This window comes from Tupaia chinensis, unplaced genomic scaffold, assembly GCF_000334495.1.
Source record: "Tupaia chinensis unplaced genomic scaffold, TupChi_1.0 Scaffold143758_1, whole genome shotgun sequence".
In the NCBI taxonomy this organism is placed as follows: Eukaryota; Metazoa; Chordata; class Mammalia; order Scandentia; family Tupaiidae; genus Tupaia; species Tupaia belangeri.
In genome coordinates this window covers 2,196,777-2,220,791 of record NW_006203607.1, presented here as the reverse complement: position 1 = coordinate 2,220,791, position 24,015 = coordinate 2,196,777, and the positions used below count along the sequence as shown (strand labels likewise).

Sequence of the window (24,015 nt, the reverse complement as noted above, 5' to 3'; positions counted from 1 at the left end):
GGCATGAGTTTAAGCCACTGGGTCCGGGACTTGAACTGCAGTCGACTACATGGGAGTCCAGCGACATAGCCATTATGCTAACTGCTGGTCCCTATAATTTTAATATAGAAGCATATAGATGTGTTTCCTTTTTAAAAATTATTTAATTAATTTATTTGTTGATTTGTTTATTTTGAAGAGTTTTTGAAGAGTTTTTGCTATAGGGTGCGTGTGCTCTTCAGAAAGACAGAGAGAGACAAACAGTGAGAAATCACCCTCCAGGGAGGATGGCCACGCCACAATTCCTTTTCCTCCATTCTCCTCTTAGGATCTTGGGCATGCATGCACACGTGCCTGGCATGAGTTTAAGCCACCGAGTCCGGGACTCAAACTGTGGTCGACTACATGGGAGTCCAGTGACATACCCATTACACTAATTGCTGGTCCAATTATTTATTATTATTATTATTTTCATTATTCTATAGTTTGACCAGGGGGGTGGGAGGTGAGAAGGTAAGCCACCAGGTCTGATACTTAAACTGCAAGCAGCCATGTGGGAGTCCAGAGCCTTAACTACCATGCTACCTGCTTGCCCTATATGTATTTCCTTTTAAAATAAATTTGAGGGGACAGCGGGTGGCATGGTGGTTAAGGTGCTGGATACCCACATGGCCAACCTTGGTTTAAGTCCCAAACCTGCCAGTTTGAAAATCACACTGGGCACGTGTGTGTGTATGTGTGTGTCTGAAATCCCAGGAGAGAAGAGAAGCAGTTGTAGCCTGGCCATTCCCCTGGAGGGTGACCTCTCCTTTTCCTTCTTACTGTCTCTTGTCTCTTTCTGACTCTTTCCGTCAAGTGCATGTGTCCTTTGGCAAAAAATTAAAAATAAATAAATAATAAATTGTACCTAAGAAAAAAAGAAAACTTAAATGAATTTGAAGATTGGTGGCTTAGAATGATTTTTTTTTTTAAGACAGATTTTTGTTAATAGGGTACATGTGCTTGCCAGAGAGACAGAAAGCACGAAATCACCCCCAGAGAAAAAGACCGAGCTGCTATCCCTTCTACATTTTCTTGGGGTTTGGGGCATACATGCACATGTAGCCGATGTGGATTTTAAGCTGCTAGATCTGGGACTTGAACTGTGGTTGACTGTGTGCGAGTCTAGTGACGTAACCATTATGCCTTCTGCTGGTCCCTGGCTTAGAATAATTTTCCTAAATATAAGGTTGAACTGTGTGTTAAAAATTGATACAGTAGGGTGGTCTGGTGGTTAAGGGAGCCGCATTGCACGTGGCCGACCTCACAATTTAAGCCTGGCCTGGGGGTTTGGAAAACAGTCTGGGTCCACCTGCATGTGTGCTTAACATTTCCATAAAATGGAGAATTGAAGAAGGGATTACAGTCTCACCATGGCCTAATGTGTGTGTGGGGGGGAGGTTCTTTTCTTTCTCTGTCTCTCTTGTGAGCACACATGCTCTCTGGCAACAACAAAAAAAAAGTAGCAATAATTTAACTAACTGTATTTGTAATGTATTGAGTTAAGGTAGTTTGACCTCATAGAATAGTAGGCATGATTTTTAAAAGTAACCATTAGGATTTTTAGAGTGCTTGCTATGTCTTGGGCACTGTATTAAGCTTTTGTATCTCATTTAATACATGAAACAGATGAGATACACATCCAAGATCACATAGTTAAAATTGGAGGCAGAATATAAGCCCAGATGAGAAGACATTGAACATTTTTGATTGGAGAGTAGTAACTTTTCAGTTGCTAACTACCGTCATGTGTCACTTAACCAAGGGGTGCACCGGGAGAAACGTGTTGTCAGGCAGTTTCCCAGTTGAGCAAACATCATAGAGTGCGTATCCAGACCTAGGTAATGTAGCCCACTTCACACCGAAGCTATATGGCATGATCATAGGGGACACCCGTTGTTGACGGAAACATTGTTAGGTGGCACATGCCCGTATGCGCTTTTATTCAACATCTGTACTGTAAATCTAGAAGTTAAGCAGACATGACATTTGATGACAGATTGCTCATGGTGTAATAAAAGAAATAGCAGAGACAGATAATAGCAAGTGCTATTGAACAATCCTGTTCCTGGCCTTGTGCTAAGTGTCTTATCTACAGTTCTGGTATTTCCTTTTTGATTCTTTTATCTTTGTGAGGTGGATAATGCGAGCTTTTTTACAGATGAAGAAACTTGAAGCTCAGATATGTCAGTTAATTGTCCAGAGGTCTCAAAAGCTACATGTAGAGTCAGAATTCAGTCTCAGATCAGTGATTCTAAAGTTGAGATTTTTAACCTTTATACATTGTAATCCCTTGTTCCTATACTTCAGTAGAAAGCTACGTTGGTGGAAGTAGTAAGTGGGTTGTGTAGCTAACGGGCCTGTTCTCAGGTGTACTTCATCCTGTGGGATTTGTAAGATTGCTCACGGCCTCACGGTGCATATAATTAGAGCAGACTCGGATGCTAACCAGAATAGGACATAGAGGAGATAGGAATGGGAGGAAATAATATGGAAGAATTCGATTGAAGAGAGTTTAAAAAAAAAAAGAATTGCCGGGGAATGATAACCGACTTGATTTCTTTGAGGAAGGAAGATAGCAGGGAAGGAGAATGCCACATTTTGTTTTTCTGTAATTGAAAGTGCTGTTAACGGAAACAGAAGTAAGGAGTGGAGCTAGCTGCTGGAGTGATGGGTGTGGCTGTAAGTTAATTTTGTGGGATTCAGTAGCTGAGACTAAAATGGAAAAGCCCAAGACAGTGTGATCTGTTTTCTCTATGTTCTTGATCTTTTTTTAAATAACTGAGAAAACTGTTGGTGACAGCTTGCTCTTTATTTTAACCACCCCTCCCCCATACGTGCCAGAGGATGTGAAGGCACTTGCCAGAGAGTGGAGAGACCGCGCCGTGAGGCATGGTCATGTCTCAGTCTTCTTCCGTTTCATCAGAACTTAGGCATACATACACATGGGCCAGCATATTTTTAAGCTCCCTGGGCTGGGATTTGAACTGTGTTAGCCACATGGTATCTGGCTCCCAGTGTATAGCACGTAACCACTGTGCTATGGAGCTAGCTTGGCCATTTCCTGTTTTTTTGTTTGTTTGTTGTTTTTTAGTTTATTTCTTTCATGAGAGAAAGGGAGATGGAATATCCCCAAATGCCACGATCCACCCCAGTCTTCATCTAGCGCTGAATCCTAGGCAAGCATGCACCTGGCATGTTCAGGGAGGCTTTCTAAATTTGAAATAAAAGCTTTCCCATGTGGAATTTGCCTTATAGAGCATCATGTTTTACCCCTGAAGCCACCTGGCAGGTCCCTCATGCTTTTATTTTTTTTAATTTTGCCAAAGGTGTGAGTACCCTCTGGAGAGAGAGACAGAGACAGAGAGAGAAGGAAAGTTTGAAAGCACCCCCTAGGGGGTGTGGTCACGCCTCACCCCCTTTCCTCTATTTCTCCCTTCTTTCGGAATTTTGAATATGAATGCACATGTATCCAGGGTCTTCCTCCCCATTCCTCTCTTCCTTTTTGCTTTGGTGCATGGCTTAAATACTCTCCAGAGAGAGTGAGGAGACCAGAAAGGGAAAAGAGAAATGTGCTTCATCGCCTTGGAGATGGTCGCAGTACAACTCTTGCTCCTTCACTTCTCTTAGGATTTTGTTCATACACACATTGCCAGCATGTCTTTCAAGCTTCCGGGTCCAGCTCTTAAACCATGCTGTCAGCCACGTGGGATCTAGCCGCCCCCACTACAGGCCACCATCTGACCTGCACCCGGGGTGTTTTTCAGTCTTCTGGCTCTAGGACACGAACCACATGGTTGGCCATGTGAGATCCAGCACCTTAACCACCATGCCATGGGTGGCCCCATCCATGCTTTTTAACCGTGGCTGCATATTAAAATATCTATGGAATTTCAAAACCAGAAATCACACACACCAAGGTTCATCCTCCCTGTTGTATCAAAATCTCTAGTTAGAGCTCTAACTAAAAGAGGATTTTTAATGTTCTCCACACAAAGTAATGTTAACTGCAAAATGATGGAACCCAGAACTTTTTTTTTTTGGAGAGGTTTTTGCTATAGGGCGCGTGTGCTCGCCAGACAGACAGAGACATAGAGACAGAAAGCGAGAAATCACCCCCCAGGGGGGATGGTCACGCCGCAATCCCTTCTCCATTCTCCTCTCGGGCGGGATTTTAGGCACGCATGCGAACGCGCCCGGTGTGAGTTCTAAGCCACCGGCTCCAGGACGCGAAACGTGGTCAACTACGTGGGAGTCCATCGACATAGCCATTACGCTAACTGCTGGTTCCCTGGAACCCAGAACTTTTGAAGTGCCTCAGGAAATATAGGTATTTATAGGTATAAATATAGGTATTTATATGTTGTTGGTGGGAGTATAAATTGGTATAATTTCTGGTGAGAACTTTGGTAGCATGAGTCAATATCACAGGAGCAAAGCCCTTAATCTAGGAAAAAAAATTTAAGGAATTATTTAATTTTATTTATTTTAATTTGACCAGAGAGAGATGAGGGTGGGGTGGGGAGTGAGAAAACAAGCCACCAGGTTCAAGACTCAACTGCTGTTGGCCATGTGGGAGTCCAGTGCCATGCCACCATGCCACCTGCCGGCCCCTTAATCTACAAATTTTACTTCTAGAAATTTGTTCTATAGGGGCCGGTAGGTGGCATGGTGACTACAGGTGCTGGACTCCCACATGGCCAACCACCGTTCAAGTCCTGGACCTGGTGGCTTGCTTTCTCACTTTCTGTCTCTCTTGTTCTCTCTCACTCTGTACCTCTCTGGTCAAATTAAAATAAAGTTAAATAAAATAATTATTTTTTAAAAAAGTTTGTTTAGGGACCAGAAGTTTGCGTGTTGGCTATGTCGCTGGACTCCCATGTAGTTGACGGTGGTTAGAGTTCCAGACTCAGTGGCTTAAACTCATGCCAGGCACATGTGCGTGCGTGCCCAAGATCCCAAGAGGAGAATGGAGGAGAAGGGATTGCAGCGTGGCCATCCCCCGTGGGGGGTGATTTCTCGCTTTCTATCTCTCTGTCTCTGTCTGTCTTTCTGGCGAGCACACGTGCCCTATAGCAAAAACTTCCCCCTTCCCCAAAAGAAAAAGTTTGTTTAAAAAAAAAAAATTTGTTGTACAAATGTATTCCCATGTATGAAATTACCTGTATACAGGTTTGTACATTGTAGCATTCCAAAGATTGGAAACAACTTGCAAATACATCAGTAGGGAATTGGTAAACTGAATTACAGTGCATCCATGCAGTGGCATACTATTCAGTTATTAAAAATTAAGAGCTAGACGAGCCGGCAAGTCGTGTGGTAGGTAAGATTCTGGACTCCCACATAGCCAAATACAGTTCTAGTCCCAGACATGGGGGATTGAAAATCAGGCCGATTTGTGTGCGTGGGTCCTTAAAATCCCAGGAGAGTGGAGGAGAAGGAACTGCAGCATGGCTATCCCCTCATGGGGTGATTTCCCACTTTCCCTCCCTCTGTCTCTCTCCAGCAAGCACACATGTCCTATGGCAAAACCTAAATTATAATACTAATGACGAGCTAGTTCTAAATGTACTAACGACAGAATGACCTATGTGATAGGTTAAGTGGGGAAACACCGTCTCCTGTACTTACAGAATATTTCTGGAAGCATAAACAAGAAATTAAAAATCGTTTTTTCTCAGGGAGGGAAACCTAAGGACACTGGTGTCGTTAGAGGGGACACAACTTTTACCTACACCTTTCGGTGTGCCTTGTATTTGTGAGTTACTTGTTTTAAAAAGATAATTTTTAAATTCTACAGTTGATTTTGATAATGTAGTTAAAATTGAGCCAGTAGCTTATCCTTAGTATAGATCGTCAGTTCTCTGTGTGTTTATATATACCTTAGATATTCCGTATACATTTCACTCTTTGTTTTCCTTGCTCTACATGCATATAGGTCGGCAGACCTAACAGCCTGGGTATCACCTGGGAACTTGTTAGAAAAGCAAAATCTTAGGTTCCATCCCAGACCTAATAAATGAGAATCTCTGTGTGTGTGTTTAATTTCAAAGCAGCACATGCTCTTGCCAGAGATGGGGGAGAGAGGGAGTAAGAGGGAGAAAGCACCCTTTCCCAATGGTGAGGTAACGCCACCATCCCTTCAGATTTTAGGCACATATGTGCACACACCCAGTGTGTTTCAAGCCACTGGGGCAGGAATTTGAACTACATGGTTGGCCATGACCACATGGGATTGGGCTCCGTTAACCGCTAGGCAGCAGGACTGGCCTCAGAATCTGCAGTTTTTTTGAGAGAACATGCGCTTTCTGGAGAGACACAGAGAAAGAAAGTGGGAAATCACTTCCAAAGGGGGGTGGCCATGCTGCAGTCCCTTCTACATTCTCCTCTCTGGATTTTGGGCACTCATGTACATGTGCCTGGTGTGAGTTTGAAGCTGCTAGGCCCAGGATTCAAACTGCATTTAGTCAACTAAATGGGAGTCCAAAGGTGTAACCATTACGCCATCTACTGGTCTCGAGAGGCACTTTCAAGGTTGAGAAATATTGTTTTAGGTTTTAGGTGGTGGTGTTGGTTTTTTTTTAGAGCAAATTTTGCTATAGGGCATGTGTGCTTGCCAAAGAGACAGAGGCAGAATAAAAGTGAGAAATAACCCCCCATGGGGCATGAACATGCCACAGTCCCTTCTCCTCCTCTCTCCTCTCAGGATTTTGGGCACCCACACACAAGCATCCAGTGTGTTTTAAGCCGCCAGGTGTAGGACTTGACCTGTGGTCGCCTATGTGGGATTCCAGTGACGTAACCATTACATCATCTGCTGGCCCTCAGTACTGATTTAGATTAACTACCTAAAGCAATTTGTTTCTCACTTCACTGACACAGAATATTTCCAACTCCTTTAAGTAGCATAGGGGACTTCAAAAAGTTTGTGGGAAAGTGAATTGAAGTACAAGTTTATTTTGGTACAAAACGTTGGCAATCAATGCATAGCTTTTTCATAATACACATTTCCCATGAATTTTATGAAGGCTCTCGTACTGTGTCATACACTTGTTGAGTACTTATAGTTCAGAAGCTGCGGGCTTGTCCATGGCGCTGTGCAGTTAGTGTGCGTGAGCTTAATACTCAGTTCCATTGAGAGAAGCATTTTCCAAAGTGTGTGCTCAACCAGGAACATAGTTTTTACAGGGTACTAATAATATATGTAAAAGGGTTCTCTGGTCAAATCAGTTTGGGAAACACTGGGTTAAATAAAGGTGAACAGTTTTCTTTATTGCAGGACTGTTCAGAGATTTGACCAAGGAATCCTTTTTTTTTCTAGGACTATCTCTCAGGTCTTTTGGTCGGTGGAACACACTTTGAGAAATGCCTGGTTTAGAGGAAAGAACACCACTGGTCTTGGAATCCTTGGCAAGTTACCTAACTTCTCTGAGTATTAATTTTCCTAACCGTAAAGTGGGGATGATAATACTTGCCTTGGTGGTGGTGTGAAGATAAATGAGAGGTATATGAAAACATTCAGCTTAAAACTTAGTACCTCATAAGTGTCTAGTTAGTTGTTAATATTATATAGGCTACATGCTTTATTTTCTTGCACTTTTGCTTATGTGGTTCGTTTTACTACTTTTTACTATTTTCATTAAAAAGTGAGGGAGGAGAAAGTCAAATAATTTTGATGATGTATTGCTAGCTTTATTGAAAGGTTTGGTGTTGAAGATAAAACTACTAACTTATTTCAGAATCATTAGCAGTGTTTGTTTGTTTTTTTCCTCTGTTAGATGAATATTGAGACCAGAATAAACTACTCATTTATATCAACTGAATTTTTATTAACTAAAAATAAATCGAACAACAACAAAAAGATGTCGAACTTTCATCTTAGCACATCTAACTTGTTACATGTTATTAAACTTTTATTTTTCCTTTTTTCTAGTCAATAAATTGATTGCTCAAGAAGGACCTTCCTTTCTGCAAATGCGAATAAAACATTTGTTGAAATCTAACTGCGTTTCCCAGGCTGCTGCTTTATCAAAACTATGCGCAGAATCTAAAGAAATTTCAAATGTGTCATCCTTTCAGCAAGCCTACATCACATGTTTGTGTTCTATGCTCCCTAACGAGGATGCCATTAAGGAGGTGAGTAACTGTTGTCATTCACACTCACTGTGAACTTAATTGTTTTTGATAAATGTTGCGTGGTTTATCTTTTCCATCAGATTTCATTTTTTTCAGGCTTTGTAAAAAGAACCATTTTAGTTAGTTATTTAACTGCTCAACAGACTGAATGTAAAGTTATGTTTTAAAGGTAGCTTTGTAAAGTAGGTCATTAAATATACAGGTGGATATTTACATTTGGTTTATTGTAAAATACTTAAATGAGACAGGTTTTTTTCTTTCAATACTGATTTCTCTGGGAAATGCAGAAATTGTTAATAGCAGCATCAAGGAAGAAACTAAAGAGAATCATGCTTAGTTTTAGCTTAAGTTACTTCACACTTTTAACTGAAAGCAGAGAAATGTAGGACTCTGGGTTCTAGTACTGTATTTTGAGTAGTGTTTAAATAGCCACATTCAGTACCATGGAAAATGAAATGATTGAGTCTGTTAAACAACAAAAAAAACCCTTTTACCTGTCAGATTTTACCCCTTTTTAAAAAATCTGAATCATTCTTTTCCTTAGAAAAATTGGGATTAGTTTTCTCTAATAGTTTTTGATAAATTATACAGAAAGATTTAGGGAATTCCTAGCTTTATTTTGTTATATCTACTTTTAATTATGTCACCAGTCATGTAGATCTGACACATGCCTCTGGTTTTTTGTTTTTGTTTTTTTTCCCCTACACTAAAGTTTCTCATTAAATGTAAGGATCTCAAGGATCTGGTTCTATGCTGTAGTAGTTCTTAACATTTTATAGTAGTTTTACCTATAAATATACTACTTTCCAAATACACCTGCCTTTCCATATCACTCCCTTTAATATACAGATTCCACCAGGACCAACCGGAATCTTTGATCTTGTCACGTTTCCATTTTTTGTCATTCCCCTCATACACTCACTGCCCCCCTCCCTCTGCTCTCCTGTAGCCAGTCGCCAATGTCACTTTGAATTCCTCTGCTGGTCTCTCCCTTAATTATACTTGTTTGACTAACAATATCCTGGTTATCTGTTCATCTCTACCTACTGTAAAAGTTTACCTGCATGTATGGGGCCAAACTTAGGTGGAGAAAAACCTGCCAACTAATTTAAATCAGTCACACTATTCTTTAGTCCATTCATTCTCCTACTCTCCTAGATTACTGTTTTATACTTTCCTTTTTCTTTAAGCCTGTCCTCTTAGACTTTGTGCCTCTTTCAGTGGTTCAGAGTATTGAACTTTCTCCCCAACTCTCTTAGGAAATGGATGCAGTTAGGTGTCCGTTCTCCCAGCTAAGGCCGGTGCCCTTCACATCTGTGTCACAGCCCGTTTCCTCTTGGCTCCCTTAAGGCTAATCCTACAGCTGTTCGCTTTGTCTCTGCTGTTTCAACAGTTCTCGTTCTCTGTATTTATGTTATTATTTCTTCTCTCTTTCAGAAAGGAATCTTGCTCAGGTCCCATTTTCCCTCCGGCTACTGCCCCACCTCTTTCTCTTTTCAGTGTGCTCTAATGTGATGTTCACCCTGCCAGTCCACTGCAGTTTCACTTTATCAGTATAACCTGTCAACTTTGTCTCCTCGTCAGGTTTTCATCTGGCTTCTGCAGTCCCACACATGCCTGCTTTCAATATCAACCTCACTAATCTCTCCTCCACAGTTCTAGTTTGCTCTCTGATAAGTAAATGTCATAGTATCCATCAGCTCTGCTTTGGGTCATCTTTCTTCTGAATCTATATTTATTCCTTTGATGATCTCATCTGGTCTCATGGCTTTAAATACCAACTATGGTTCAAATTGCAATTCTCTCTAGCCTCTGAACTCCGGACTCTCATCCAGCTGCCTAATTACCATCTGTACTTGTACAACTAATATCATCTCAAATGTAACATGCCCCGTACCCAAGATCCTGGTATTAGGTGTCAGTTGGTTTGTGCCTCCCATTTATAGTCTTCCTGTGGGGGTGTAGAGTATCAGCAGTTTCTTGCTCGTTTGTGTGTTTGGTCGTTACCGTGTGGTAGGCACTATGCTCCATGCTGCATGTACTTCGTTACACTTAACCCTCAGAACAACTCTGAGGAAGCTCCGTTTTACTGGTGTGGATAGTCAGGCTCAGGCTCAGTACATTCAAGGCTACAAAGCAGAGTAGTAAAGCTGGGATTCAAACCTGAGTTTGGTAGATTACCAGCAATATTATATTAAAGAAAATAGGATGGGGCCACCAGGTAGTGTAATGGCTATGCCGCCGGACTCCCACGTAGTCGACCGCGGTTTGAGTCCCAGACCCGGTGGCTTAGACTCACGCCAGGCACGTGTGCGTGCATGCCCAGGATCCTGAGAGGAGAGTGGAGGGGAAGAGATTGCGGCCTGGCCATCCCCCATGGGGGATGATTTCCCGCTTTCTGTCTCTCTCTGTCTGTCTGGCGAGCACATGCGCCCTATTGCAAAAAGCTCTCAAACCCTCTCTAAAAAAAAAAAAAAAAAAAAAAAGATAGGGTAATGAGTATGGTCTGAATCCATGTGTACCTGGGGGTTTATAAGGCAGATGCTGTGTTAGGCATTAGGCAAGCCCAATGATGAATCCAGAAGCCTCTGAACTGGTGTGGTTTTTTTTTTTGTTTTTTTGTTTTTTTGTTTTTTTGCTATAGGGCACTTGCACTCCCTAGAGAGAGACAGAGAAAGGGAAAGTGAGAAATCACCTCCTGGGGGATGGTCACACTGCAATCCATTCTCCTTTTGGGATTTTGGGCACGCATGCACACATGCCGATGGTATTTTTATTTTTCAAGCCATTGAGTCCAGGCCTTAGCCGGCCATGTCTGTGATCTGTCACCTTAACCTCCATGCCATCTACTGGCCCCCTCAACTGGCATATTTACTTTCACGCTATTTAAAAAAAAAAAGCCGGGACCAGCAGTTAGCGTAATGGCTATGTCGCTGGACTCCCACGTAGTCGACCGCGGTTCACGTCCTGGACCCGGTGGCTTAAAACTCACACCAGGCGCGTGTGCGTGCGTGCCCAAGATCCCGAGAGGAGAATGGAGGAGAAGGGATTGCGGCGTGGCCATCCCCCCTGGGGGGGGTGATTTCTCGCTTTCTGTCTCTCTGTCTCTGTCTGTCTGGCCCTATAGTAAAAACCTCTTAAAAAACAAAAAGCCAGAGAAGTTATGTACTTGCCAAAGAAAGAGAAAAGGGAGAGGCAGGAAGTATTTCTCAATGGGATGCGGTCACACTTTAATCCCTCCTCCATTTTTGCATCTTGTCAGGATTTTGAGCACATACCCTGTGTGTTTTTCATACCACCACGTCCGGGACTTAAATCAAGTGGTCAGCCACATGGGATATGGCTCCCTCAACCAGCAGGCCATGGGACCAGCCTACTTGCTTTCACTGTTGACCTCTGTTTTCTCCTTTTGAAAGTCTCTTTTTGAAAACTTAAGTCAGGCCCTGCCACTTCTCTGCTCAGAACTTGCCAATATTCTCACGTAGAGTAAACCTAGAAGTTTATATTTTGTGTGCCATAGGCCCTGGCTACTTTTCTAACCTTCTCAGACTGTATTAATGCTCTGTGCTCTGCAGCCACCTTATCTTTGCCATCATTTCTTTTTTTTTTTTTTTAATTATTTTATTTAACTTTTATTTATTTATTTTAATTTGACCAGAGAGGGGCAGAGTGAGAGAGAGAGAGAGAGGGAAAGCGAGAAAGCAAGCTGCCAGGTTTGGGACTTGAACCATGGTCAGCCATGTGGGAGTCCAGCGCTTTTATCCTCCACGCTACCTGCCGGCCCCAATCTTTGCCATCATTTCAACAAGTCAAGCATGATCTGCCTTAGGTTTTGTACCTGCTGTTCCCTCTGCCCAGAATGCCCTTCCACAGTGTAATTTGGATGACTTACTTACCTCATGTCTGCCCAGTATTCATGTCTGTTCAATATTACCATATCATACTTCCTCACTGTCCTATCTAGAACAACACCCAGCCCCCACTCTGCCCTGTTTTCTTTAGTAAATATCTGTCATTATTATAAATATACACTAACCCATGTAAATGGTCTCTACCACTCTCTGTGTAGAGCATGTTTCTGTTTCCACCAGACATCATATATTTGTGCATTCTCTGTTTCCTTACAGTAGATTATATACTCTAAGCACAGAGACATAGGGGTTTTTGTTTGTTTTTTAAACATTTATTTATTTGTTGTGATTTTCAAGCTGTGGTCAGCCATTTGAGAATCCAGTGCCCCAACCACAACATCACTTGCTGACTCCGGGGACATAGGTTTTTCACTGCTGTATCTCTATATTCCAGAAGAATGCAGTCACATAGGCACTCATTACTTACTTTTTGAATGAATGAAAAGTACAGTCACACCCTTTGATGTTTCTTCACTAAGATTTTTTTTAGCTCTTAATCGTTAAGACCAGAATGTCAAAGCTGAATCATTACAGTCATGTTTTATATATGTGCCGCTGAAGCGAGTACTTAATATTAAGTTTTAAATTTTTGCATGGGGGTCTTTTTGAATCCTAAAATGGTGATTCATAGTTTTCTCTTTCAGCTTTTTTTGTTTGCTTGCTATAGGGTGAATGTGTTTACCAGAGAGAGAGATTGGTGAGAGAGAAGGTGAGGGGGTAAGAAATTACTCCCAGTGGAGATGGGCACGCTTTAGTCACTTCTACATTGTCCTCTTGGGATTTTGGAACACACACACACACATAACTTAGTGTGTTTTTCAAACTCCCTGGTCTGGGGCTCTCACCACACAGTCGGCCATGTGGGATCCAGTTGCCTTAACCACTGTGCCACCAGCTGGCCTACTTAATTCCCCTTGAAATGTTATACTTATGCCCTCTGTGTATGTATACAAATGCGGACCAGTGCAAAAGTAAGTGTAAAAAGCCGATTTCCACACATGTTTTCTGAATCATGGATCAGTGCTTGGATCAGTAGTTATATCAAATGGCACGAACTGTGGGCCAGATCACGTTTTCCCATTGTGAGCTTTTGTCAGATGCCTTGTCACAACCTAATATGTGCCTGTGTATCTGTGATACTTGCCAGTGGCCAAAATTATGACGCCAGGAATTTGTGGTGCCTAATAGCTTTTTTGCATTCCTTCTTCTTCTTTTTAATTTTTTTTCCGGAGAGGTTTTTCCTGTAGAGCGCGCACATTCCCCAGAAAGACAGAGACAGAAAGCAAGAAATCACCCCCCAGGGGGGATGGTCAACACCGCAATCCTTTCTCCTCCTGGGATCTTGGGCACGCATGCACACACACCTGGTGTGAGTTTAAGCCATTGGATCTGGGACTTGAACCACAGTTGACTACATGGGAGTTCAGTGACGTATCATTAAACCGTCTGCTGGTCCCTAGCTTTTGCATTTCTAACTTATTTATTTATTTATTTATTTATTTATTTATTTATTTGGAGTTTTTTGCTATAGGGTGCGTGCGCTCACCAGACAGAGAGAGACAGAAAGAAAGCGAGAAACCACCCCCCCAGGGGGGATGGCCATGCTGCAATCCCTTCCCCTCTGTTCTTCTCTCGGGATCTTGGGCACGCACGCACGCACGCACACGCGCCCGGCATGAGTTTAAGCCACCGGGTCCGGGACGCAAACCGCGGTGGACTACGTGGGTCCAGCGACATGGCCATTACGTTAACTGCTGGTCCGTCTAACTTACTTATTTTTTCAAGTGCTCCCAAAATCTTTATTCTGGGGTATTGTGTTAGCATCATCCCACTGGGATACATTGTATCCTGAACATTGAAATTTTGTAGACTCTTGAATCTGAGAAGATTGTCTAGGCAAAGAATGTGTGGATAGAGACATAGATGTTAATTATCTTTGTTTTGGGAAATCAGTTTCAAGAGGAGCCCACATACTTAATGCAGAGGTGAAACAGTCAGCTGGTTGCTTTAAAGTAGGCAAAACAAGTAGTTTGCCAAAACAAGTATTGAAGCTGTGACCCATGACCTTTTTATTTATTTTTTTGGAGAGGTTTTTGCTATAGGGCATGTGTGCTTGCCAGAAAGACAGAGAGAGAGAGACAGAGAGACAGAAAGCAAGAAATCACTCCCCAAGAGGAATGACCATGCACAATCCCTTCTCCTCCATTCTCCTCTCAGGATCTTGGGCACACACACACACGCGCTTGGAGAGAGTTTAAGCCACTGAGTCCGGGATCAAACCGCGGTGGACTACATGGCAGTCTAGCAACATATTCATTATGCCAACTGCTGGTCCCAGACTCATGACCTTGTTAATAAATGTTCTAATTTGTTAGACTTTCTGGGAGAAAAGAATAAAATGTTTTGTATTGCCTATCTTGTTAAATTTCCCATTTCAGCCCTGAAAATAGCCTCAGATGGCCTGGCTGAAGCGATGTGTTCTGTACACTGCTGCTTGGCAGGCTGAGGCCACATGGGAGGCCCAGGTTCAGTCCCCAGTGTATGGTGAAAGCTGGGCACAGTGCCACATACTCGAAGCCTGAGCTCCTGGCAAGAGGCAGGAAGGTCATGACATAGCAAGACCCTGTCTGAACACACACACACACACACACGTACACACACAAATATTACAGGGAACATTTATTGAGCGTTGTCTGTTCCAAGGATTATGCTGTGTGCTTTAAATGCATTAACATCTAATCTCTACTATAATCCTGTGCATTTTATAGCAATTAACTGAGGGTCAGAGAAGTTACATATCCTGTATGTGGTGACCCTAGGGTTTACATCTAAGGCAGTCTGCCTCTGCTTTGCTTTTATGTATATTAATCTCATATTCACACATCTCCTCATGTACATGGACCAACTTACTGGCTCTGCTGATCTTTAGTTATGGATGTATGGTTCTTCCTGAATTCTAGTTCTTGGACTTGTTGCTCAGGAGGGCTTCCCCCCCCCTTTCATTTTCTAATGTCTCTTGCTCACAGCTGTACTTGTGAGTCTAACTCAGAAAAAATGAGTGGGCTTTAGAATGCTGACCCTTCTGAATGGCTCATGATTGGATTGGATTGACTGGGGAGTGTGGTGTGGGTTAGAAGTGAGAGTGACAGAATATGTAGGCTTGACTCTTGGCATCAGCGTTTACCAGCCATACAGCCTTGAGTAGGCAGGCAGCTTCACTTGCTTATCTTATTAGCTGTCTCAAAAGATGTGCCTCATAACTGTGAGAGTGTCTGAAGTATCTAACATAGTTCCTGGTGTGCAGTAGAAATGTGAAGACAGATTCTAGTGCAAGAATTCTTTAGGCCGAGGGAACACACCTGGGGAGGAGCAGGTAAGAAGTGGAATCAGTTTGGACAGAGAGACTGTGTGGTATACACAGAGATATAGTTAGCATCCTGTAACTTCAGCTACATTTTAAAAAGTTTATTTTTTCTTCCACGAGAGAGAGAGGGACTGAGATAGACAGTGACAGCACTCCCAACAGGATCTCGACACCATGACCCACCTCTAGCCTCAGCCAGCTCTAGATCGTGGGCAGGTAAGTGCCTAGCACATAAACCTGGACCCTTTCCACGGGGTCACCCTCGCAGTGTGTCACATTTAATATACTGGCAGTGTTGGGTAGTACAGGGAGATAGATTGCCTACCTTTGACGGTAGCTGTTGTATTATGTGTTTAGGAAACTTAATCAGATAAGATGTAGTAATAATAATGGTTATTCTCAGACTCTGACACAGGCCAGAAGAATTCAGACAAAGCAACGAAAATGCAATAGCTTGGATTTGATTCCTCCTCATCCTGTAACAACAACAGCTTTTCCTTTAATCTTTCAGCTTTTGTTTATTTAAAACTTGTTTGGTTCCTTGCATCATGTAAGACACTGGCAAATGCAGAAGAGTGTGCATGGCCTTGTTTGTTTGCCAGGAGCAGTTATCAAAAGATAAGTACTAAGCTGTATGATACTGCCTCTGTATTCAGTAGACAGTGGAGGTAGAGAATGTCTGTGTAGACTGGCCTGTAAGAATTTATAGAAAAATTAGTCCTTGAGGGGCTGGCGGGTGGCATGGTGGTTAAGGGCACTGGACTCCCTCATGACCAACCGTGGTTTGAGTCCCGGACTTGGTGGCTTGCTTTCTCTCATTCTCTCTCTCTCTTCCTCTCTCTCTCACTCTGTCCCCCTCTGGCTGAATTGAAAGAAAGAAAGGAAGAAAGAAGTTAAATTATATAATTCTTTTAAAATTATTATTATTTAAATAAAATAATTCTTTAAAAAAGAAAAAGAAAAATTTGTCCTTGAGTTAGAACTTGAAGTAATGGAGGGGTTTGGATGGGTAGAGAGAGTGGTTTGGAGATACCTGACTGTGGTGGTGAAGGCACAGAAAGCCCCTGTACTTTGCAGGGACCTGCTAGAGAATACCCTGCTAGGGCAGAGAGTAGACATTGAGGTCTTATAAAAATAAGACCTGTTGGGTGAGGAAAAGGAGGGTCTTGGAAACTTGAGTGCCTTAGAGCTTAGATTTAATGCAATAGAAATGGAAGGTTTTGATGGTAGGAAATACTTGGTTGAAGTTGGGTTTTAGGAAAATTGGAATCTGTTATTAGGATTAAGACAAGAAATCAGAATCAGCTAAAGGAGAAAGGACAGGACTTGCGACCAGTGTAGAAATAGAGACCGGTGTACAGAGAAGCCATGATGAGGCTCATAGATGTCTAGCCTGGGAGACAGGAATGGCGGTGCTCTGCTACTGCTAGAATGACAGAAGAGGGTGGAAGGACATGGGGAGGTAGTTGGCTTTGTTTTATAAATGCTCTTAACTGGTCTGTTAATAACAAGGTAAGGGAACTGGATTCTTCCTGAAGTTCCATAATTCATTCTTTGTAACACATGTGGTAGTCTGTAAGGAACTGCACTGTTGCAGGAAATGTGATTGGATGCTCCTCTGCAAAAGGAGTAGGCAGACTAGCCTGCAGGACAAAATCCACCCACCTACTTGTTTGTGTAAAACTGTCCTGGTGCAAGGCCGTGCTCATCTGTTTGTCTGTGGCCACTTGTGTGCCACAGTGATAGAGTTGAGTAGTTGTAACACAGTGTATCTGGCCAGCAAATCTAAACATATTTTCTTTCTGGCTCTTTACAGAAAATGTTTGCTGGTTCTGTTTCTTGGAATCTGATTTTGCAGACTGTGACAACCATTAAGTATCAGTCTAACCAATCCTTCACAGTCTGTCAGTGTTAAACCGAGGCCAATGCGGTAGTGTGTCCTAGGCCATACTTGAACCCAACTGATTAGAGAGTCCAAGCCAGGCCAGAGTACAGGTCACTTGGCTCCTTATCAGTCCTCCTCACTCTGTCACTCACTTCCATTTGGTTACACAAGTGAGCTGTGCTTTAATTGGGAACATCTTAATGGTGTATTATTTATTTTGTACTTACATGTGCATACAGGTATGATTTAATACATTTTTTAACCAGAATTTGAATTGTTAACTATTTTACTAGTACAAAAACATTTAGCACATATAAAATTATTTTAAAAGGAGCAATGGTACTATCATAATTGATGCATCAAAGTGATGCTTTCCTTTGCTAGTGACTACAGAATTACAGAGGATCTTTGGTTTGCTTTGGAAAAGTACTAATGAGTCACTAGGTGTTCATTAATTCGAGTTTAAAATCAGCATATGTTCTAAGGTAGAGTTGCACACATTTGTCATCTACTCAGCTAAGTTCAGTAGGAAAGTTAAATGAACTTGAACAACAGCTGGGAATAAAAGTACTTTGTATGTTGGCACCTGTGGGTATCACAGTAATGGGTGTATGTAATGGGAAACCTCTGCTGGGGAAGATTTAGCCAGACACATACAATTACGATTAATTGACTGGGCCATATGAAAGCCGAAATTCAGAACCCAGTGCCTGGAGAATGAGTCCTTTCAAAAATCTGGCAGGTCTCAAAGGCAGCAGAGTTCCATGAAGTTCTAGGTTGTAATACTTTACAGAACTGAAGGACATAGCATTACTACTAACTTCACATACGAAAGGATTTTAATGACAGTTACAGACATGACAACGGCTGGACATTTTCTACATTTTCACTACTGAAAGGGGAAATCTTTGCAAAGATCAAGTTTTCCACATATAAAAGGAAAGATAGTAACATTTTAACATAAAATGGTTCTGTTATTTTAGAGAGCCAAGAAACCTGTCTTCAGAGTTCTTGATACAGTGGGGTATGGGTGTATTTCAGTCTTGGTCCTGACTGAACTGCATCTTCAGTGTCCAATGCGGCTGATAGACACAGTAGCAGAGGCTTGTTTCTGCCCTTGACAGGGAAGGGAGGAGATAAACAGGATTTGATTTACTCACCAGTCTAACACTGTTGGGAATTGACAGTCACTAGGTAGAAATGATAAACAGACCAAATACATTTCAGCACGACCCAGCGTGACAGGACCCAGTGGGAATGCAGTTTGAGAATAGAAGGAAAACAAAACAAGAGCATAGAAATTCCAGAATCAGGATTGAGATGAGTCCTGAACAAGGAATAATTACAGTTATGTGATCAAATTTCAAATTGCAACCTTAGTATTTTTGCTTTATCGTGATAATCATTCTGAGAATGAGATGTACACTCAGTTTAAAAAGGCTGTATGAGGGACTAGCAGTTGGCGTAATGGCTATGTCGCTGGACACCCATATAGTTGACTGAGGCTCGAGTCCAGGAGCCAGTGGCTTAAATTCATGCCGGGCGCACCCAGTAATTTGAGAGGAGAATGGATTGTGGCATGGCCATCCCCCCTGGGGGGGGGGTGATTTCTCACTCTCTGTCTCTCTCTGTTTTTCTGGTGAGTGCACATGCCCTGTAGCAAAAACCTTTTCCAAAAAAAAAAAAAGAAAGAGGGCAAGAAAGAAAGGCTGTATGAAGACGTTCAGGATTTGCCTAATTAAGTATTTTGTTTCCTAAAATGAAGTTTTTTAAAATAGTTTTGAAGAGACCTCTTTCCCAAACTTAGTATACATTAGGGTCTCATCTCTAGACTTCCCCCCACCCCCAAGAATCACTTATTTATTAATACATTTTCACATGAGTTTTTGCCATGGAAAGACTGGGGGACAGGTGGGGGATGTGGGAGAGTGAAAGCAAGCCCCCAGGTCTGGGACTCGAATGGTGGCAGCCATGTGGGAATTCCAGCACCTTAACCACTATGCCACCTGCTGGTCCCTCTAGAGTCACTTTCAAGGGTTATGGGGTGGAAATTTTGGTTGATAAAGGATTAGACTCTAGGAGTCATTATAGAGAGTCAGGCACATCTTTTTCTTTCTTTCTTTTTTTTTTTTAAGAGAGATTTTTGCTATTGGGTGTGTGCATTTGCTGGAGAGACAGAGAGACAGAAAGTGAAAAATCACTCCCCAGGGGGATGGCCATGCTGCAATCCCTTCTCCTCTCTGAATTTTGGGCATGCACACACATACTCTGTAGGAGTTTCAAGCCTCTGAGTCCGGAACTTGAACCACCGTCAGACATGTGCTATTTGCTGGTCCCTAGACATGTCGTTTGAAAGAATTCATTAGACCATTTCAGGCTTCTCTTCAGATGTACATAGTCGTATGGTTTAAGTAGAAGCATCAGTCGAATAGAAGCATCACATACAAACATGTGATAGCATGGTGCTAGTCTGTTGCTTTGCAATAGTTTAAAAGAAGTCTGATTTGTTTTTGTTTTTGCTATAGGGCATGTGCATTTGCCAGAGAGTGATAAAAAGAGGGAAAGTGAGAAATTACTCTCTGAGAGCAGATGACATTCCACAGTCCCTTCTTTTCCATTCTCTGAGATTTGGGGCATTCACACACACGTGCCTGGAGTGTTTTTCAAGCTACTGGGTCTACCACTTGAACCATCAGCCTTATGGGATCCAGCTGCCTTAGTCACTGTGCCACCTGGCTGGCCCTGTTATGAAAACTTTCTAGCTAAATCTGTTCTTGCCTCCTAATTCATTTTTCTGTGGTCACCAAGATGATCTTTTTCTTTTTCAAAGAAAATTAAAATTTTTATTTTGAGATAATTCACATGTAATTATAAGAAATAATACTGGAGTGCCTTCCAGTAGTTCAGTGTTCTGTCATTGGAGGACTTTGCTAGGGAGAGGAACAGCGGCGCTCACACAGTGTGAGACTTAAGGGAAAGGTCTAAACTGGAAACCGAGTTCTAATATGCAGCACTATTCACAGTAGTTAAGATGCAGATTCAGTAAGTGTTCATCATCAGATAAATGGTTAAAGAAAATGTGGTGTGTATTTATACACACACACACACAACACAATATGGAATACGATTCAGCCATTAAAGAGGACAAACTCCTATCATTCCAAGTTAAATGAGTGAGCCAAGAGGATATTATATTAAGTGAAATAAAGCCAGAAAGAGAAATACCAGATGTTCTCTCTCATATATGGAAATGGAAAGAATGACCCCATAGAAGTAGAGGAATGAAGAATGATTAGAGATGGGAAGGATTGGGAATGTGGCAGTAACTTACTTCATATCTCAGAGTAATTTAAAAAAAGGATTTTTAAAATATTTAATTTTATTTACTCATTTATTTATTTTTAGTTTGACGAGAGAGAAAGAGGGAAAGTAAGGAAGCAAGGCGCCAGGTCTGAGACTTGAACCATGGTCGCACATGTGGGACTGTCCAGCACCTTAACCACCACGCCACCTGCTGGTCCCCAAAAAAAAGGATTTTAAGAGTTCCCAGCATCAAGTAATGACAGATGGTTGAGGTGATGGGCATGCTAATTACCCCGATTTAATCATTACAGATTGTGTTCTTGCCTGAGAAATCACATTGTACCCTACATAGGTTTAAAAGAAAGTTTTAAACTTATGTTAGTTTTTTCATTTAATTATTTTTTAAAAAGTTAATGGCATTTGAAACCATAAAATGAGTGAGATTAGCTTTTTCAGATCTCTGGAAATTAACTAAGGGTTTAAAACAATCTGAGGAGGTTTTTATTCAAGAGAAAAGATAAATCTCAGTAAGAACAGAGTGTGGTGGCATTTTAATTTGCACTACTTCCATCCCTGGCCCCCACCCCCAGCTCTATAGTAGCTTCAAAAAAGAATAGCTTAGCAGCTACTTGAGGCAAAAAGGGGTTGGAGGTCCCTGAAAGCCCATCCCCAAAGGATTATCAGTATTCAATCTATCTGACAGCTTGCTGAAAGGCTCCTATTCTCAGGACTTGTCTTTTTTCTTTTCCTTTTTTTTTTTTTTCTGTAGAGGTTTTTGCTATAGGACGCGTGCACTTGCCAGAAAGACAGAGAGAGAGAGCCAGAAAGCGAGAAATCACCCCTTACGGGGGATGGCCATGCCACAATCCCTTCTCCTCCATTCTCCTCTTGGGATCTTGGGCACGCATGTACATGCGCCTGGTGTGAGTTTAAGCCACCTGGTCCGGGACTCGAACTGCGGTCGACTACGTGGGAGTCCAGCAACATAAACATTACGCCATCTGCTGGTCTCGACCACATAACATTTTCTACATAAGACACATCCCAGTCTCACACCAAGAACATTAGGCAATATTTCAGCACTACATTTTTGGGACCATTTTAAACAGAAAACCACCAATAAAAGGCACAGAAACAAGAAAAATGTGGCAGTAATTAGAACACAAAAAGCACACTTTTGCAGTATACCTGCCAAAATAAGGTACAACATGACCTGTTGACCTCAGCTAGTTGCAAATCAGGTTACTCAGAATATTCACTACTCTGCATATTAACGAATGACCACAAAGTGCCAAGGATATTAATTTTGAGGATTGCAAGCAAATGTTAGCAAATAGACTTAATTTGCAAATACCAAATCTGTAAATAATAGGGAGTAATCATATATTCAAAGGACTAAAGGAAACATGTCTAAAGAATTAAAAGTAGGAGGGGCCATCATGTAGTATGGAGGTTAAGGCAGATTTGATCCCGCATGGCTGACTGCATAGTTGAGTCCTGGGTCTGGCACCTTGAAAATCACACCAGGTACATTTGCATGACCAAATTCCTGAGAAGAGATGGAGGAGAAAGTACTGCAGTTTGGCCATCTACCCTGGGGGTTTATTTCTCACTTTCTCTCTCTTTTCTGTGTGTCTCTGATGAGCATACACACACCCTATAGCAAACAAAAAAAGGAAAAAAAAAAAAAACAAGAACAATGTCTCAATAAACAGATATCGGGGGCCAGCAGGTGGTGTAGCAGTGAAGGCACTAGACTCCCACATGGTTGACTGCGGTTCACATCCTGTACCTCGGGCTTGTGCTTTTGCTTTTCCTCACTCTTTCTCTGGCAAGCGCATGTACCCTATAGCAAATTTTAAAATATGGGAATAACTATGTCACTGGACTCCTATGTAGTCGACCATGGTTTGAGTCCTGGACCCATTGGCTTAGACTCATGCCGGGCGTGCACGCACGTGCACACCCAAGTTCACGAGAGGAGAATGGAGGAGAATGGATTAGGGTGTGGCCATCGGGGGTGGGGGGTGATTTCTCCCTTTCTGTCTGTCTTTCTGGTGAGCCCTCGTGCCCTATAGCAAGAATCTCTCCAAAAAAAACCCACCAATAATAATAATAAATAAAATTAAATAATTCTTTTAAAAATAAGTAGTATCAATAAAGAGAAAGAAGTTATAAAAATAGACCAAATAGGGAGCCAGCAGGTGGCATGGTGGTTAAGGTGCTAGACCCCCACATGGCTGACTGTAGTTTGAGTGAGTCCCAGGCCCTATGACTTAAAAATCATACTGGACACATGTGCATGTATACCCAAAATCCTGAGTGGAAAATGGAGAAAGAGGTACTGCAGCATGGCCATGGGAAGTGAGTTCTCACTTTCCCTCTCTCTTTCTCTCTCTCTCTCTCTGTTTCTGGTGAGTGCACATGTCCTATAGCAAAACTAAAAAAAATAAAATGAAAGAAAGAAAGAAATTATGGCACTGAAATGTACAGTAGCTGAAGTTAATATACTATAAAGTTAATATACTATAGAGCCTCAACCTCCTATTTGAATAGCAGAAAAAGGAATCAACAAACTTGCCAGTGGAGGTAGTCTAAAGCATGACAGAACCCCAGATAAAATAACTATCAGAATTGGAGGGTGAAAATAAACTATTCCTATATATATATAAAAATTGGAGACTTTAATAGCCACTTTCAATAATGGGCAGATGCATTAGGCCACAAGGAAACAGAAGACTTGAGCAGGACTATAAACTAAATAAAACATGCAGAAATCTGTAGAAAATTCTACCCAATAGCAGTTGAATATCCATTCTTTTCAAGAGCATATAGAATGTTCCCCAGGACTGACCATCTGGTAGACCATAAAAAAAAAACCCTCAGTGCATTTTAAGGGATTGAAATCATATCAAATATGTTTTTTGACCACAGCTGAATGAAAATAAACATCCATAAAAGAAGGAAATTTAGGGACTGCCCAAATATGTGAAATATAACAATACCTTCCCAAGTAAGCAATAGAGAGGGGGAGAAAAACGGAAAATAGAAAATACATTGAGGTGAGTGATAAGACACAGTGTAGCAAAATTTATGGAATGCAGTTATACAGTGCTTACAAGGAAACCCATCATCGTAAAATATTGATCTTAAAAATCTACAGTTGTAGGGACCAGCAGTTGGCATAATGGCTATGTTGTTGGACTCCCATGTAGTCAACTGTGGTTCAAGTCCCAGACTCAGTGGCTTAAACTCATTCCAGGCACATGTGCGTGCGTGCCCAAGATCTCAAGAAAAGAATGGAGGAGAAGGGATTATGGCGTGGCCATCCCCCCTGGGGGATGATTTCTTGCTTTCTGTCTGTCTTATATCTTTTTGGCAACCACACGCGCCCTGTT

At 41.9% G+C, this 24,015-nt stretch overlaps 1 protein-coding gene across 5 annotated transcripts in view; it reads left to right on the top strand.

Annotated features, from left to right (window-relative positions):
- RLF (RLF zinc finger) overlaps positions 1 to 24,015 on the top strand; it is a 95,208-nt gene that overhangs the window by 44,737 nt on the left and 26,456 nt on the right. For 3 of the 5 annotated variants that reach the window (XM_027766901.1, XM_006164945.3, XM_027766898.1), the window contains one exon: positions 7,952 to 8,154. In XM_027766901.1, coding sequence (XP_027622702.1) covers positions 7,952 to 8,154 — 203 coding nt within the window. Of the gene's footprint in view, positions 1 to 7,419; positions 7,523 to 7,951; positions 8,155 to 24,015 lie in introns of those variants that run through there. The other 2 variants (XM_027766897.1, XM_027766899.1) reach the window with 2 other exon arrangements.